Raw genomic sequence first — 18683 nt, forward strand, 5'->3', positions numbered from 1 at the left:
TTTTGCATTTTTGCTCACATACTGATATAGATCAAATGTAATGCCAGGAATCTCGTGTAGCTAAAATAAAATATTAATTTAAAGTTAAAATTTATAATAAAAGAGAATTGATTCAACCCTGTAAATAAATTTATGATTCATATACTATCTAGTGTAAGTGGAAATAAATAAATAAAAAATAAATAATATTAAAGCTCCTTATACTTTAATATAAGTAATTGATCAAAATCATGTGAAAAGATGGCTTTTAATTGAAGTATCTTTTATATTAAAAAAAAAATAAATAAAAAAACTTTTTATCTAGTAAAATAAACATTACCTATACCATTTTGTTATGAATATAATATCCTTCTTGTTTGAAAAAAAATAAATAAAAATGGTTTTCCTTTGCATCGCTATTCCGATGTAGACAAATGTTTTAAATCATCATAGAACATTAAAATATATTTTAGTTAACTTTGTTGTTGCGTATAGTCTATATTTATTCATATAAATATTTGCTTTAATTTCATTAATTTAATTTACAGTACCTCTTACATTCTTTTTAATAAAAAATAACTTCTTTTATATTTTTATAATATTTTTAGAACGTTTAGCAAATTTGCTATTTATAAAAATACTTTAAAATTTTTATTTTATTATTATTTAAATCTATCATATTACACTTCAATGAAATCTTTTTTTAAATGAACGCATCGAATATATTACGTCAAAATTTTCAGAATATATTCAAATCATTTCGAGTGTTGTATTGTTGTTTTAAATAGAGGCCATTTATGATTGACAATAAAATAAAAAATATTAAGGCTCTTAAATATAAAATCACTAAAAATTATCAATAATGATTTCTTTATGAGCTATGATTGCTATCTTAAGGTACCTTGAAGCTGTGTACACACTTGTACCAGTGCTAACAAAAAAATCTTGTCGCTGTGCTCGTAACTTGCTTTCCGCCAGTAAGAAATATGTTGCTGTAATATGATTATACTCATTTTTATCTAAGGCCCTGCAAATTATAATTAACGTAATTAATTAACAAATAAATGTAGTTACAAATAAACATAATTTTTAGATTTGGAAATATAAATAAATATGAATCTGAAAATAATAAAAATTTTTTCAACTTTAAATTTATCGGGGTTTTATATTTTCAAAAAAAATTTTTATCTATTTTTTATTAAATTTGGATCAACTATATTTTACTTACTCAAGAATTTCTTCTTTAGTTGCTATATTACCATTAACCATTTTAGATATAATAAGATTATGATTATCTTCTGTTACTTGTTCACGAGATACTAAAGGTATAGTCTCAAGATTGTCCTGAGTTGATTTAAATAACAACCATTTATCTTTTGCTATTTCTTCTAGTGAAGCTCTTTTCCTAGGTTCTTTAATAAGCATCTTGGCAATCAATGATTTACAATCGTCTGATATGTGTTTTGGCATAGAATATTTACAATCCATTATCATTGTTAAAGTCTCACTATCATTTGCTTCTTGAAATGGAGCATGACCACATACAAGCATATATAAAATAACTCCTAATGACCAAACATCTAAAAATAATTTTGCGGAAACTACAAGTTTATATACTTTATGATTTATAAATATATAGATAGATATATATATATATATATATAATTTATTAAGAATCAAATAAAATCTACAAAATATAAATTATAGAAAATATAACTGCATGAATTACATGTACAATATTTTTATTTTTAATAATATCACTCATAAATGTTATCGATACGTGTAATAAAGGAAATTCTTTTTTTTTAATCCCTAAAATGTTCATATATTTAAATTCTACTCGTCAATAATTCTTGATACTGCTAAATTGAATAATATTCACGAATATTTTTTTAGATTTATTATTGAAAAAGAAACTACTTTTTCGTAAAGAATATTTTGCGATCAATTTTATTCTAATATATTATTACTATCATAATTTTACATAGATATAAAATTTCACGTAAATTAATTTTTTACATTATATACAATTTTTCAAGCGCATTATTAATTTTTTAAACACCAACGCATGTACTTAAAAACATAATTTTAAAGGACATACCAATTATAAATATTAGACAATTCCAAAATTATTAATTTAGTCAATTAATTGAAATATGATTTCAATTGATTAAATAAAAAATGTTATGTTATATGTAGGATTTTAAATAATATTTTATTATATATTACAGATTTTAGAACGTTAAAATTTGATGTACAAATTTTTCTACGAACTCATTAAGTAAAAAGCTGTAATTGTACAGAAACTATTTTAAGAAATGCAGAGTATGTATTACTCATTTCAGAAAAATTAAACGATTCATTTAATTTGTACTCATTTAATTAATTATGAAAAATTATTACAACTATTTAGAACTAATCCTATTCATATTATTACTAATTGTAATTATACGATATTTTTAATTATTAGCATTTAAAATGTTGTTATATTACTTATACTTTTTCACATAGCTAGTGAGAAGTTTGTTTATACAAATCATTATATACACTAATGGCTTTTAAAATTTTCAATTTGTAACGATATAAACATTTTTATTAGAGTATTATTGCTATTTGCTATTTAATAAATAAATTAACAGTTTTTTTCTCTAAATAGCAAACATGTTAGTTAGATTTATAAAGAAAAAATTAATAATATAATATGTCTAATATTACTTATATAAACTTCATATAATAAAGGTATGTTAAACATAATTAAATAATGTTTTTAATGAAAATTGAAATTATGCTTTTATAAATATAGTTTACTGTACATAATATAAACTAAGGAAGATACATAATTTGTAAAGAAAAAAATCTGTGCACATATTTTTATACAATTTCAGTTATATTTAGAATTACTACTATAAATTTTTAAATGAAAGTTTAAGTTCTTAAAAGTGTTTAACATTAAAACTTGCATGGATGGCGAGAATAAAAGCGGGATAGAAAAGAGGTTTGAAAAATATGTGGCATACAAAAAGTGTTCTATTTTATATGGAGCAATTTATGAAAAAATATATAATCATAAAAAAGAATGCAAAGAAAATAAAAAATATTTTTGTAATATAACTAAATAAATACGATTTCGAAAGCTGAATAACATGTAACTGTAACTTCAATTCTTTACCATAGAGGTAGCAATAATATATTCAATGTATATTTTAGTAAATTATTACTAAACATTAAAAAAACAGTTTTCTACTTTATTCAATTATATTATTTATCACATTCAATTTTAAACATAATTAATCATTTTCTTATTTTGTGTATCTACAATTATATGTTAGTTAAATGATTTTACTTTTGTTGATAGAGTACGAAAGAAGGAAGTAATATGTATAGTTTTTTTGTACATTGTCTATAAATTTAAATATATACATATATATTTCTTTATGTATATTTACAAATATTATAATTCTGTATAGAATATACATTTTATATAAAATCGATATAATTTATGTTTTAAAAATTTTAATTTAATTCGTTTTTCTTCTCTACAAGAACATGCACTGTATTTTTATTCATATAATTTTTTTCGTTGTCATCTTACTCATAACAGTTAGTATGATTCATTGCTATATCCAAAGTATTTATTCACTGTAATATTTTATTAATAAATACATTAAATTGTATTTACTTCTACTGATTCTTCGGAATAATTTTGTAAAATGATTTCGATAATTTACATCTAATGTTATCATACAAAATATATATTTGAAAGTTTCTATATATTTAATCAAGATCGACATATTCTTAATGTTATATATTTCAAAACCAACATCTTTAGTAAAGTTTTAGACGATTATCTATAGTTTTTGACGAACAGAATTTAAAATATCTTTATGTAAAACAATTTCTTATTGAAAACATATTTAATATTTTATAGGAAAATTTTATATCTAGCAAACTAAAATTTAATTTACGAATGAATGCAAAAAATTATATAATTTATGTGTGATCTTATCAGAAATTTTTATTTATTTAATTACTCTTATAATATAAGTAATTATTTACCATTATTATTACTAATTACCTAATATAAAATAAAGTCTTAAATGAATTTCTTTTAAACAATATAATATATAATTAATATTTTTTATCAAGTTTTTTTTATTTTTATTAGTATGATATTATATAATTTCTACTTTACTCTACATAATTATGTTCGCAACTAAATAAAATTGAAATTAATAACATTAATTTCTACATTTTTAATAAAATAACTATTAATTGTGATTCAATTAAGTTAAAATAAATATATAGAATTCACTATTTATATTATACGCATATATATATATATATATATATATATATATTATCCTTAGTAAAAATAACGTAAATATATGTTTTAATAATAAACAGTATTTACCAACAGCAGGAGCATCATAACTATCTCCTAATAAAATTTCAGGTGCCGAGTATGCTAATGATCCGCAAGATGTTTCAAGTTTCTGTCCAGGGCAAAAATGATTACTAAATCCAAAGTCCGTAAGTTTAACAATACTTAATTTTTCAAAGAATACAACATTCTCAGGTTTTAAATCACGATGCACTACATGAAGATGATGACAATAAGAAATGGCTGTTACTATTTGTCGAAAATATATCCGTGCAACCTAAAAGACAAATAAAACCATTATATATATAAACAAACAATTAAATATTTTATAAAAGTAAATATTAATTATGAAATATATAATTTTTAGGCCCTGTAATCTACAAACTCCATTAAAAAATAATTCAATCTCCTTCGTACGTGTTTCACAGAAATTGAAAATCGGTGATAATCATTCAAATTTTATGAACACATTATCTTAATAGAAAGTTAATTTAATAATTAATTTTGCTTGTATGGAGTTCATTAAAAATTATTTATCATAATTTACGAAAGTTACATACTTTTCTTTAAAAATTTTGGACTAATATTCTATGCTATGTTAAACATGTATGTTAATAAAATTTATATTTCCTAAAGTAAAATGATTGCAAAAAGAATTTAAGTTATATTTACATAGTAATTTAAATTGAAGAATTTTTTAAATAAAATACTAAATTAATGCTCCTTTATTTGGTTAATGTAGAAGTTCATTTAATAATGTAATTTCACTAAATAATGTATTCTTAATACATATACGTGGTTCATAAATAATAACTCAATATTTTAATTTATTAATATGAAAACTAAGAGTAATTTTTAATTATTATACATTTCATTGATTTTTACCAACAGAGCAGAGCTTCAAATTTTTACAGATGTAATACAGAATTGAAGACGACGATTTTCTTAAATAATTAATTCTTAGTCTTGCGAAAATGTATTCATCCAAATTTTGGCTAATCAAATTAGATATTTAAGTAAAAGTTGGTACTAATTAGAATAGATTATTAAATCTAAGAAATAATATGTGATAACTATAGTTAATATAATTCAAAAAGAAAGTGGTAGAAAATCCATAACTCGTTAAAATGAAGTGTTTATATATTATAAAGATTACTATAAAAATGACGTGGTAAAATATGAACAGGATAATTTATAGAAAGACACATACGCTAACCTTATACTTTATTAACTTTCAAATAAGAGCGTATAGGGTAGAATATATTAATACTTGTGAGATACTGAAAGAAACGTATATGTTCGAATAATGAGACCCTATTACAATCCTTAGACAGTACTAAAATAGGTGTTTGTAGACAGTTAAGTAGATAAATAAATAAATAGATTAACTAATTTTTAATAATATGATCACTTTTCAATAGTTACCCAGTTATAGTATCTAGTATAGTATAGGGGTTTCTTTGGTGTAATAACAAATCGATGTTCTATAGTTAAGTTACTGTTAATGAAACTCTAAATTTGATTATGCGTACCAAAACACTTATATTGTAATTGAATTTCAAAATAATATTTATTGTATTTTTTAATTTATAAATGGCCTATTTATATATTGATATTTTATTCAATAATATAAACATTACTTATCAATTTGAAATAATATTTACAAAGAAGACTTTATTGTTATACAAATTTTATTTGATTTTCTTTCAGAACCTTTAAAAAATCTTGCATAGAAACTATGATCTGTCGAATTTTCTATAATATGAAAAAAATATTAAATAAAGCAGTTTGAAATCAAGTATTTTCAATATAAAATTATATTACCATTAAATATATTTCTAAAATAAAAAATAAAAAATTTGATTTTTATAAACTATCAAGTGCAGCACATTTCTTATGTAATATTAAATATATTTATTCAATTTACTTTTATATTTGCTTGAAATACATGGTATTAATTAGAATATGCTTTTAATGTAGGTGGTAGTATTATAAAACAAGTGACAAATAAATAAGTAATACTTAAAGTTACTACAACATACAGTTTAATCATTTTAATATATTCAAATAAATCTTTTGGATAGTCATATTATATGAAATCAAAATATACTTCTATGAAAATATAATTTAAAAAATATACATAGTTTTAACTAAATATGAACTAGTAACTTATATATGTATTTCATATTCAATCTTTAAAAAGTTTTACTCATATTTATATTCATCGGATTACATAGACACACTTCTGATATACTTCTGGAGGAAAAGTAAGGAAACCTTAATTATAAGCGATTTTTATTACTCCATTGTAGTTCGTAACTTTGTTCATCTACTATAATTTTTTTACCATTATCTCTTTTCATATCACTTTTATTAATACACCTATATAATTGATTTTACTTAAAAGGAAAATGTATATGATGTTACTAAAATAGAATGCATAGTGAATGAATATGTTTTACAATAACATGATTATAATCAAATTGCATAATGACAAAACTAAAATATTAACATCTAAACAGGAAAAAGTCATATTGGATGATCGAAATTGTAATTGTAATTAACATAATAGACTATTTAGTTTCTTCAACTTATATAAATACTGTTTTATAATATTCAATTTGTCTATGTGAATGATATCTAAAAATACTTCTTCGCTAAGATTAATTAAATTACATATTTTACAGATGATTTAAACTACAACATTTTTGTATAACTTTTAATATTTGGAATATAAAAAAAATAAAAAATAGATAATCGAATTAATAACCATTATTTTACATCAGCTCTTTTTTTTAATAATGAATATTCATTTCAATTTTTTTTTACCTGAATTTTGAAACGTGTCTAGAATATCTGTAAATACTATAAAATGTATTCATTAACAATAATGATCATTACAAATGTAAATACTATTTGCAGAATCGTTATCTAGTACAAGAGGTATAATCCTTAAGCTAATTATAAAAAAAGGTTTATTTTTTCGTATACAATATATTCCTCAATTATCTACAAATTAAGATTATAAAAGTAATTATCAAAAAATCGTTGATAGTAATAGGACTGATTAACATTGATTAATCATTAAAAATGTTTATAAGAATGTATTATGCATCATACAGTCTTGGAGTACGATGTATTTATATATTTTCTATATGAATAGTTAATTCTAGTCAATAAAATAACGATAAAAATCATAAGAATATAGGTCTATCTTTCAAATAATTATAAAATTTCATAATAAAAATTGGTTAAACTGTTTAAGTTTAATTTATATAGTTTTATTTTTGTGAATTTAAAATAAACTTTACCTCTTCTGTTAGACCATCTTCATGTCGCATTATATAATCGTATAAATCACCTCCATCACCAAGTTCCAATATTAAATATAATTTTGTATTTGTGTCAATAACTTCATACAATCTTACTACATTAGGATGCTGAACTAATTTCATACATCTAACCTAAAATAATAAAACATACTATACTTTGAAATTAGAATATGTAGCATTAGAATATCAGATCAAGATCTAAAATTGCAAAATTTTAAAAAAATTATTTTTTAAAAACTCAACATCGTACTTAACCTAGTCTAACAATTATTTTTCATAATTTATACTTTACATTTCAAAATAATATTAATTATTATACTTTTGATATAAATTTGTTCAATTATATATTTTCACTGAATAAAACATAATTTCCACATGTCTGCATATTGATTAAAATTAGTTTATTAAATTCTCGTATAAGTAAAAAATTTAATTAAAAATAATAATATTCCATATAATATTTAAAAATTAAAGCAAATATAAAATGATACGATATATGAACATTTTTATTAGATTTTTACAAGATAATAAAAAATTACTTTAAAAAACTAAGGCAAAGAATAATGCAACAAGAAATATTTTTTCTATGGATTTTCCATATGATATTATATCTTGTATATAAATTTATATTAAAATATGCATAATCGAATCTTTCAAGTATCTTATTATTAAAATCAAGTTTGATCCCAGTTTATCGTTATATATAATATCCTATATAAAATAAAGAATGTATAATAGAGATTACAGCTAATCCATATATATAAATGGAAATGAATTTATACTTGATCTGTAGATGAATTCGACCATTTGTATTTATCATACGATTAAATATATGATTTAATAAATATATTTATTTAATAAAAATATATTAGATTAATCGTATATTTTAATACGATAATATTATAACTTGTCGAAGATCTAATTATCAACAAGTAGTTTCTATACTTTTACCATGTATGTATATATGTATGCATGTAGTACAAATAATGTATTAAAACGTAGATTACTATCGATATAATTATTCAATTATACAGAATGTAAACATTATAATTGTAGATAATGGTCTAATCGAGGAATAGAACATATAAAAGATGGAGAGGGTGTAAAACGTAACCGGATCAATGTTTGTATCTGAAAAAGGAAGATAATGCACATGAAGAGAGCTCGATCTAAGTTAATACTTCAAATATAAAAGTTTAAATTTTATATCTTATGGTTATTTATATCGTACCATTTAGCAGATATTCTTGGATCTATTCTTCAATGCTGTAAACAACAGATCATCATTAAACAGATGCATAGCTATTGCTGTCTCATTTTATTGACAAAAACACTAAAAAGATTTACATCTAGTTATTCATTTATTTGCGGAAATTTGATTTATCTTTTGAACTACAGTAATGTTATATTATTACTTTTATTACTTATTGTTACAGATTGAAACAGTTGAAAGTGGAATACAAAAGTGGGAGAGGTATGAGCGCGCGAACAGTTGTTTATAAACACTAGCCAACGACTCGAATAATGTTTCTACGCAGCAAACCCGAATATACGACTATAATTCCGAAGAATTATAACAATGAAATTTCCAAAAAACTATGCCTTATTGACGTCACGACAAATACGGCATAGCAACAGATACCTGATCGCTACCGGCGCCTAAAAATTATCACGAGAATATTTAAGGGCTGCGCTTGCCACGCGCCAGTCAGTCTTTGTCTCAGCTTAACGTAATAACGATTACGCAGTAACACAACGAGCTCACTATTCAGTCTTCAAGCTTCTTTCTATAGTCATCACTCACTGTAGATATACACGTACGTAATGCTCAAACAGTAAGCAATCTAACAATACAATAGTGAAGCCACATTATCAGAATCCATTAATCAAACTTAAACGAATAACGCGCTAGTAATAACATAATCGAGAGTGAAATTATCAAATCATACTACATATATTAACGGATCACACCGCACTAAGATAGCAGCAAAACGGTCCTCCTTTAGAAAGCTTCGGTGCGACAGTGGCAGCTCTTATGCATCGACACTAAAGCAGGAGCGACCCAGTTTCACTTAGGCAGTATCGATACGACAGCGGCGGCTCTCACGCATATTACTACAGCGGCACTTCTCGGAAGGGAAGGAGTCACTCCTCACATCACGGAGAGCATACACACTGTCCTCAGCACGTAAAATTATTGAAGAAACTTCCCCAAATATTCGCTCACGCCTTGATTAATTAACTTTATGATTATTAATTAGTTATTATGTTATTATATTTAATAAAGGAAAGAGAAGAAACACCGCATGTAGTATTCAATAATTGCATTGCCCCTTCCACTTGCTAGCAACACCTCCACCCAACATCAAAAAGAGGGCATTTAGTCTGAACCCAGACACTTATCAAGTATAATTTTCAATCCGATAAATAGTTGCAATATCTTATCAAGATGTTTGACAAAAACTTCTCAATATTTTCTTAGTCTGTGTAAATTGATTCTTACTAAATTATATAAGTATCTATTTTGTAAATTATTTATGCAATAGAATATAGTAATCTTTTAAAACGATTACAATATCTTAATTCTATTGAAGTATATTATAAATAAATATTAGAGATTTAATATTTCAGGTTAATCCTTTAAAAATATATCTATGAATACCTATATATACTTTATACTAATTTCTACTGTTTATAAAAATCTTTTAAAAATATAATTTAAATTATTTGAAATTAATAAATATCTTATGATAAATTTAACTTATGTAATATTTTATCTATGCAGCGATATAAGGCTTTTGGAGTAATTGAAGGAATTTACAATGTTTATATATTTTGCTTATTTATTCTAATACCCATTTAAATAATGAGTAGTATAATGGTACCATTGATTTTTTATTCATTCAATTTTTCACTTTTTTTCTTTGAATAAGGATATCCGTTGAAATCAATGAATAATTTTAATATAATCAAATCAACAGCTATATACTGGATAGTCAGTGGCATTATAACGATTATTTACATAAAGTAAGTTAACTTTATAATTGCGATATAGTGGTTATTATTCATAAATTTTCTAATGACATGCGAATCTTTTATAACTTTTTCAGAAGGCTCAATAGTCACAGCTAGGCAAACATTTAATTGAAGATACTGACTTCGTTATAGTTTTTTAATTATATGAATAGTAATAGTTTCATAATATTCATAATATATTTTAATAATATTGATTTTAATCATTGTAATTGCAATAGATTTTTGGAAAACTTTATAAAAATATTAAAAGTATGAGTATATGAATGCTATGCAATCAATAATACAAATAGAATATCGATAACGATACGAACGCCTAAAATTGTAAATATTATTAATGCTAGGGTTATTGTCAGTACTTTCATATATCTCAAATACCGAAATAATCATCATATCTAATCATATCTAATAATTCTTCAATTTAGTCTGAAACTACAGTCTATTACTAAAAATATTTTTCCCTTCATACTGCTATTTTTTATTTCACCATTGCAACATCATTATTTGATGAAACAGAAATACAATTAAATTATTCGGAAGTTCATAATCATACTTTATACCACATTACTTCTATATGAGTCACTAAACTAATTTTTATTTATAACAATTCTTTCTATATTTTTATATGAGTTATTTCGTATTACTTATATAATTAATCGATCTTTCTTATATTTTGTTTTGATTTTATTCAATAAAAAGGATACCATTCTTTTTTAAAAATTTTAATTCTTTCCAATTTATTATTCTATATTACTGAAAGTTTTTTTAACAGTCTTCTTTATTTCAGATGCCTAGAAAATAATTAAATTTTTATTGATTTAGTAAAATGCATTATTATATATCTGAATAAAGGCCGTAGGAAAATTAACCAAAAAGAAATAATAAAACGAAATATTCAACTAAAAATATAACATAAACAAAGTTAGAAACTTCTTTACTTTTATAGAAATATAATATATAAAATTTAAATAAAATGAAATAAATAACTTTAGTGAACTATTAATTACAGTTTATCTAAAGTATATATTACATAAATGTACAAGTTCGAGTGAGTTGACTTGATTAAATTAAAATCTATTCAACTTTGAATACGCCACTGAAAAATATCTCTAAAATCGAAAAGAAAATATATTTGCACTAGACAGCCATGAATTGTCGCTAATGTATTCATCCGACATTAATATAAAAATAGTTGGCTAATCAAAGCTTTTATTTTCAATAATAATTTTGAACAAATGAAAACAATAAATTGTTCATATGTATATAACTAATGTATATCAAAGCTATGATAAGCAAATAACCAATTCATAATAATTAACATCTAGCATCCATGGTAATCAAATCAAATTAATAACTTAAGTACTGGATAGCAAATGAAAACAACATGTGTATATATTACTTACTAAATATTGTGAAAGCGTTGAAGAGACAGATTCAATTATAAATGAATTATTTGAAAAGTTATGCTTAAAATTATTCTATTAAATAAATAATTCCCGATAACTTCAACAGAGGTTTACCTTGATCATACAAAATAAAAACATTCAATAAACAGAGTACAAAATTATATAATATATGGCCAAGATTTAGATAAAGAAGGATCTAAACTATGATTCCGCTTATAAAATTGGTTAATAAGTCTAGTAAAAAAAAAATTTTTATGTAGAACTCTATAAATTAAACTAGATTATAATAAATCTAGATAAAATTTGTTGTCAGGCCCCTTATATTAATATAAAATCGAATATAAAATTAGTTAGGTGATATCACTAATTAAAAGAGGTAAGCTTCTAATCAACTTACCGTGGTTGCGGTCGTATCTATTTTGTTGTGATTCGTGTGAAAATATATTCAACACTGATGCTCTGTAGCGTAATCATTTAGGTTATTATTCCTGTTCTTAATTCACGCAACTCGTACTATTTGAATGGTAATTTAGTTGGCACAGTGAACATTTGATATTAACTACAATTCATACAGGAAGTACTATTCTGAAAAGTCATGTTGCAATAAAACTAGAAAAGATGCCGATGCAAACAATATTTAATATGCTTGAAAAATTCTATCAAGAATTAGTGATTTATTTATACCGACCTGAATAATATTACCGCTATGTGCGCAATAAAATCACTGATAAAAGTCAGAGAGCTCTGCTTATTCAACAAATTATATCCTATTGAAATAAACATTTTATTTCAAACGTAACCATCATTACTGCTTCCGGTAATAAGGTGCTTTGTAAAATATGAAACAAAAGTAGTATAAAATGCAACAAGAATCATATTTTATGATGCATTTTTTTACCTTAAATAAAATTCTCAGCAATAAAAATTTATAAGTCGTATTTCAAAATAATTAGAAAAATATAACAATTGATTATATTAATAAAATTTTAAATATAAAGTAGAATTATTTTATTACCAAGAAAAAGAATCACGTACTATCAAAACTAAAATTGATGATAAAAATAGATGACTCTTTGATTAACCCATTGAAACAGAATAGAGTAATTTTTAGCAAAATTTATTTTACGTTGCATCAAGATAATAAAAAAATAATTTAGATTAAAAAAGCTATAATTTATTCTTGTTAATGATTAAAATGTACGATTGTCTAAAATCCAGAGAAATTTTAAAACTATAGCAAGTTAGTTTTTACATATAATGAGATCCATTTATTATTAAAGATATACTTACATCCCTATTTAATTTATAACTGTAAACTGATGAGATTTAAAATATTTAAATAACAAATGATAGATAAGCTTTCCAATTTTACCTTCACCAAAAGCGTCATTTACATGCAGAATAAACTGATACATACTGCATTGTGTTCATCTATTGATTATTACGTTTATTATTATCTAATAATAAAATTATAGTAATTGTATCAATAAATTTATGATAATTACAATAAGAGCTATGTGAGTGAAAAGATAAATTATTAAAAATAAACAGATCCAATATTTCTATTCGTGATGCTAATTAGTTTGATTGAAATTAGTAGTTTAAATTAAAAGTATAAATTCTTCTTAGTAGATATACTACATAAATAATAGAATTGTGGGGTAAGATTGTAAATTTTCGAGAAAAATAAACTACATTCATCAGCTAAAATTAAATGAGATATGTATTATACAACACGTTATTACGTGAGCTATGTTAGAAAAAGAAATCTTGAACAAATCTTGATAGCAATACAATATACCAATAATTTGTTAAACCAATGTATAAAAAAGAGGTCTTATATAATAAAATACCCATTATTATCTGGATATTCAAGTACAGATGATGCTATATATATAGAGTTTACATAAACTTAGTTGGTCATTATTTATAATACTTTAAAAATATCTTAAGAGAATTATTATAAGAATCTTGACATTTTAGGTATTAATATTCTATTTCTATTGCATGTCATATTATTCAGTTCAATACATAGTAAGTAAGCTGATAAATCACAATAAAATAAGATGAACAAGAATAAAAAAGGAACAGAGATATCAACATCGTGATCACGACTGCTCATTCTAAAAATATTACTTCGAAAAACTCCTTATTTGGGTTATGAGAATATAATAGAATCAACGCGAAATTGCTGAGTTAGATACTAATATTCTCCCAGACTCATTATCAATGAATAATTTAACATAATCATCATTTTAGTCAACTATTAGAACATACCAATCCATCACTCATCAAGGAATATCGAACTTCCGCTATGATGAATTGAACAGGAACATAAATAATCATGTTCAATAGTATATAATTACTATCAAATTTACTGTAAATAATAGAAAAAATTTCTGTTTCATTCAGTTGACAATAAAATTGATTATATTATTAATGAAAGCAAACTATATATTAATATATATATATATATATATTTATTTATTTATTTATAGGAGACATGAAAAAGTAGAGTGAAAGCAAAAAGAAGGAAACAAAAGAATTAAAAAAAATATGAACAAAAAATAATGCTATCAAGTGGATCATAAGTAGCTAATACACGACTTAAGAACAAAGCTCTAATTAACTTACCTGAAATCATATTTACCTGCCGTTTTTACTCTATAACACATTTCAATACACTAAAAAAGAGAAGTGCAACAAAATCTTTTTGAAAACTCCATGAGCTGTTATACGTTAAAATTACATGATCATTAAGCAGCCGACACTACAATCGCGCACGCGAACCATCAATAATAAAAGCCAATAGTTATATATCGCCAGTGAGACAGCATATTACTCTAACACCGATGTATACATGTAGCATTAGGTATTTACATTCAGGCAACTTACGATTTGCCCCATGAAAATGATTTTCAATTTTGCATAATATATCGAATATATTTAAATTATATAATAAAGGTAAGTGGAACAGGCCAAAAAAAAATTTGTAATATAAAATTTTGTATTAAAAACTCATACCTCTTGAAAAAGATGTGCTCTTGAGGTATCGTCAAGTTTACTCTTATCAATAACCTTAACTGCTACTTTTTCTCCAGTAAATACATGACGGGCTAATTTCACTACAGCAAAGTGTCCTCTCCCCAATGTTTCTTCTAAATCATATAATCCAGCTATTTTTCCATCGTAGCTATTTTTATTCATTTTGCTTTCTAAAATAATATTATTTAAAATACATTTACAAATTAAAACTGAGGTCAAATATACAAGTGCATGTTTTTATTATATTTACTTACATTAAAAAAATACTTTTCTATCAATTATTGACGATAATTACTTTCGAATAAACCTGAATATGTTTAATATATCCATACTGGCCAAGAAAACTTTAAATTAAATATCTGTTTCTCAATAAATATATGGGCCATGATAAATTAGAAAAACAATCTGCAAGTTACTATCAGTGAACGATATAAGCAAATTTACAACTATCTCAGATATGCGTACAAATATTCAACGGAACTTACAAAAACGAGTATAATTGAAATTTTTTTAAATACAATCTCAAAAGATCAAATCTCCAAAATGGTAGTTGATAATATAACAGAATATTAAAAAAAATTAATTCAATAGCAATATAATTATCTATGAATAGATACAACATTACATAAACTAAGATATATATATATATATATATATATATGATTTTATATGATACTCTCTAAACGAAAATTATTGGTATTTCTTTAATAAATGCTATTATAACTAATAAATTACTTTAAAAATAATTATGATATAATACGGGGCTAAAAATATTAATAAATATATCAGAAAGTGCTATTTAAGGATTGTTTTTTATTTAATTTTGTACAGTTATAGTTATTTATTTGTAAAAAATTTTCTATGCATATTTATAGCAAAATTTTGGGTAAGCTACAAATACAGTATGTTAAATTAAATAATTTTTTAATTTTATATGTGACATAAATTCTTCATAAATTTTTATTTTATTTGAATTTATTGTATGGAAGAATGTTTAATATTATCCTGTTATAGACAAGTTATCTACATCAGTATGAAAAGAAAATATGAATTGAACAAACTTCTAGTTCTCACATAGATAAAATTGGTTTAACAATTTTATTTAATATTTGCACTTTAATAATTATACAGTAATCAAAATTGACATAGATTTAAGATAAAATCCGATAATCTGGTAGTTACCTAATCATATTTATTTTAAATTTTGTTATCATCGTGCCTCATCTCTTAGCATTATATCAAAATGAGATGTGCTGGGTAATTATGTAAAGGTCTTCTAATAGTATTTAATATATCTTAAATTTGATCAAATTGACATTCAAACAAAAATACTTTTTTAAAAATTGAAATGTGGGATGTATGTTTTATTAATGGTTTAGTTTTCTCATTTAGCTTTCTTTTGAGTAATTTTTTTTGTTCTACTAGATTAGTAATACTAGTTCTCATATAATTTTAATAAGTCAGTTTATATAAAATAATTACTTATGTTAATTAACAGTTATTTTGGGCTTTTATTTTTATTTCTATTACATTAAATTGAGATTTCAATAATATATAATTTTTAAATTATTTTAATATATAAATATATATTACAATATTCGAGCTTTCATTGAAATAATGGTCTGCGAAATTGTGTAAAAATACACGATAATGAAAATAGGTACACCGAGTTAAAATTGCGCAAAATGTATGGTCAATAAAAAAATATAAGAAGATTGTGGTTAAGGGATAATTAAAAACCTAAAAAGATACAATGGAAATAATTGAATAAAAAATGAAATGGAAAAGTTAATAAAAAGAATTATAAGAGATAAGAATATAAAAACGAATATCTCTAAATAAAATTTAAATACGACATAAAAAATGAAATAGTACCCGAAGAGAATAAAATTAAACACAGAAATGTCTACATTACAGTGGAATACATTAAAGCCCATGTAAAAGTAAATTTTCTATATACTCTACTATAAATAGTGATAATACTTTATAATATGTATTGCAGCATATAAATGACAATATATAATATTTGTTTTAAAAGATGGTATAGGTTCACGTAAACAGCATTGCTAAATTTAAACAACACTATAATTGTACAAGTGATTCAATACAAATCAATCATTATTTTAAAGAAAATTTTAAGCCAATCATTAATAATTAATTAGTTCATGCAATAAAGAAGAATATACATTGATTAAGTTAATCCAGCCGATATATTTTCATAAATTGCAAATAAAGGTTCGTTCTACAAAAGTTAAAATCACACAATTGCTTTTTAAAATATTTTATAATTTATATTTGAAGTTTTCTAATATTCTCAAGTGTTCCATATGTATTCTCTTAAAAATTTCAAATGAATACAGATAAAGATGTATGATAAGAATAGGAATATAAATAGAATATATAAATAAAACATAAATGTGAATATTAATATTAATCTCGTAATATTTGTAAGTAAACAATACGGGTGTAGAGAAAAGGTATAAAATAAAGATAAGCGTGTTTTGCAAAAATAATTCTTTTATTCTCTTATTAATAAATTATGATTGGAACTACTAGGTTTTAATTACTTTTAATTTGCCGTAATTTTAAGAATCTGTTGTGTTACTATTACGTGAGACACTACGAATTATCTCCTTGCAAATATTTGTTTTTAATTAAATCTTGGATTCTATATTATCATTATGCACAATAAAATTAATTAAATAAGTAAAACTAAGCATTATTATATTATTAATTATAATGAATATTTTTAGGAGAATAAATTTAAAATTAAAATAACATTTAAATATTATATTAATAATTTTTTATAGTAAAACTAATTTAAAAATGAAATCATATACTTGAATTATGAATACCTTTTGAAGTTAATAACAGATCTTTTAGGTGTAAAGCTATTTCCTGGTTAATATTAATAATAATTATTAACTATTTTATTTAGTATAGGATATTTTGGTTTATAAACTTCATATTACATTATCCTTCATCACATATTATTTATCTATGTAAGTTATTTATAACAGTAATAGTTTTTAATAATATATTTCAAATATAAGTGCATTTTTATTTATGATGAATCTGTAAATATAAAATTATTTATCGTCATTAAAAAAATTGAAATTTTTACAATTAAACAGTATTCGTATACAATTACAAATGTACCAATAAATTTTTTTTAACATATCGTAGTAAAACTCCTAAATTTGTCGTATTCCTTTGATAGGTTAGGTCACATTACATATATTTGTTTAATATGTAATATTAAATGTTATACTTATATTTTCTGTTTATAAGCGATTTTAATTACTGCATATATAATATATTGTATTAGAAGATACATTTATAGTACTAAACATATAATACCTTATATACTGTGATATATAATAATTATTATTATAAATATTTCTTAGAGAATAATTTTATAAATTGAAAACTCTAAAATAAATTTTTTTTAATTAATTTATCTTAAATAATCCTAGATTTAAAATATAGACGATACTATTATATATA

General features: G+C 22.7%; 1 protein-coding gene across 1 annotated transcript; it reads right to left on the reverse strand.

Annotated features, from left to right (window-relative positions):
* Positions 1 to 825: 825 nt before the first annotated feature.
* On the reverse strand, positions 826 to 18183 carry LOC105368465 (SNF-related serine/threonine-protein kinase-like). The gene is made up of 6 exons (XM_011507477.1): positions 18032 to 18183; positions 15156 to 15346; positions 7672 to 7824; positions 4391 to 4637; positions 1208 to 1559; positions 826 to 1006 (listed from the first exon to the last, which is right to left on the reverse strand). The coding sequence occupies exons 2-6, from the start codon at positions 15336 to 15338 to the stop codon at positions 826 to 828; spliced, it is 1116 nt and encodes a 371-aa protein (XP_011505779.1). The 5' UTR covers positions 15339 to 15346; positions 18032 to 18183.
* Between the last annotated feature and the right edge of the window lie 500 nt (positions 18184 to 18683).

The sequence above is a fragment of the Ceratosolen solmsi genome, unplaced genomic scaffold (genome assembly GCF_000503995.2).
Source record: "Ceratosolen solmsi marchali unplaced genomic scaffold, CerSol_1.0 scaffold6, whole genome shotgun sequence".
Taxonomy (NCBI): Eukaryota; Metazoa; Arthropoda; class Insecta; order Hymenoptera; family Agaonidae; genus Ceratosolen; species Ceratosolen solmsi.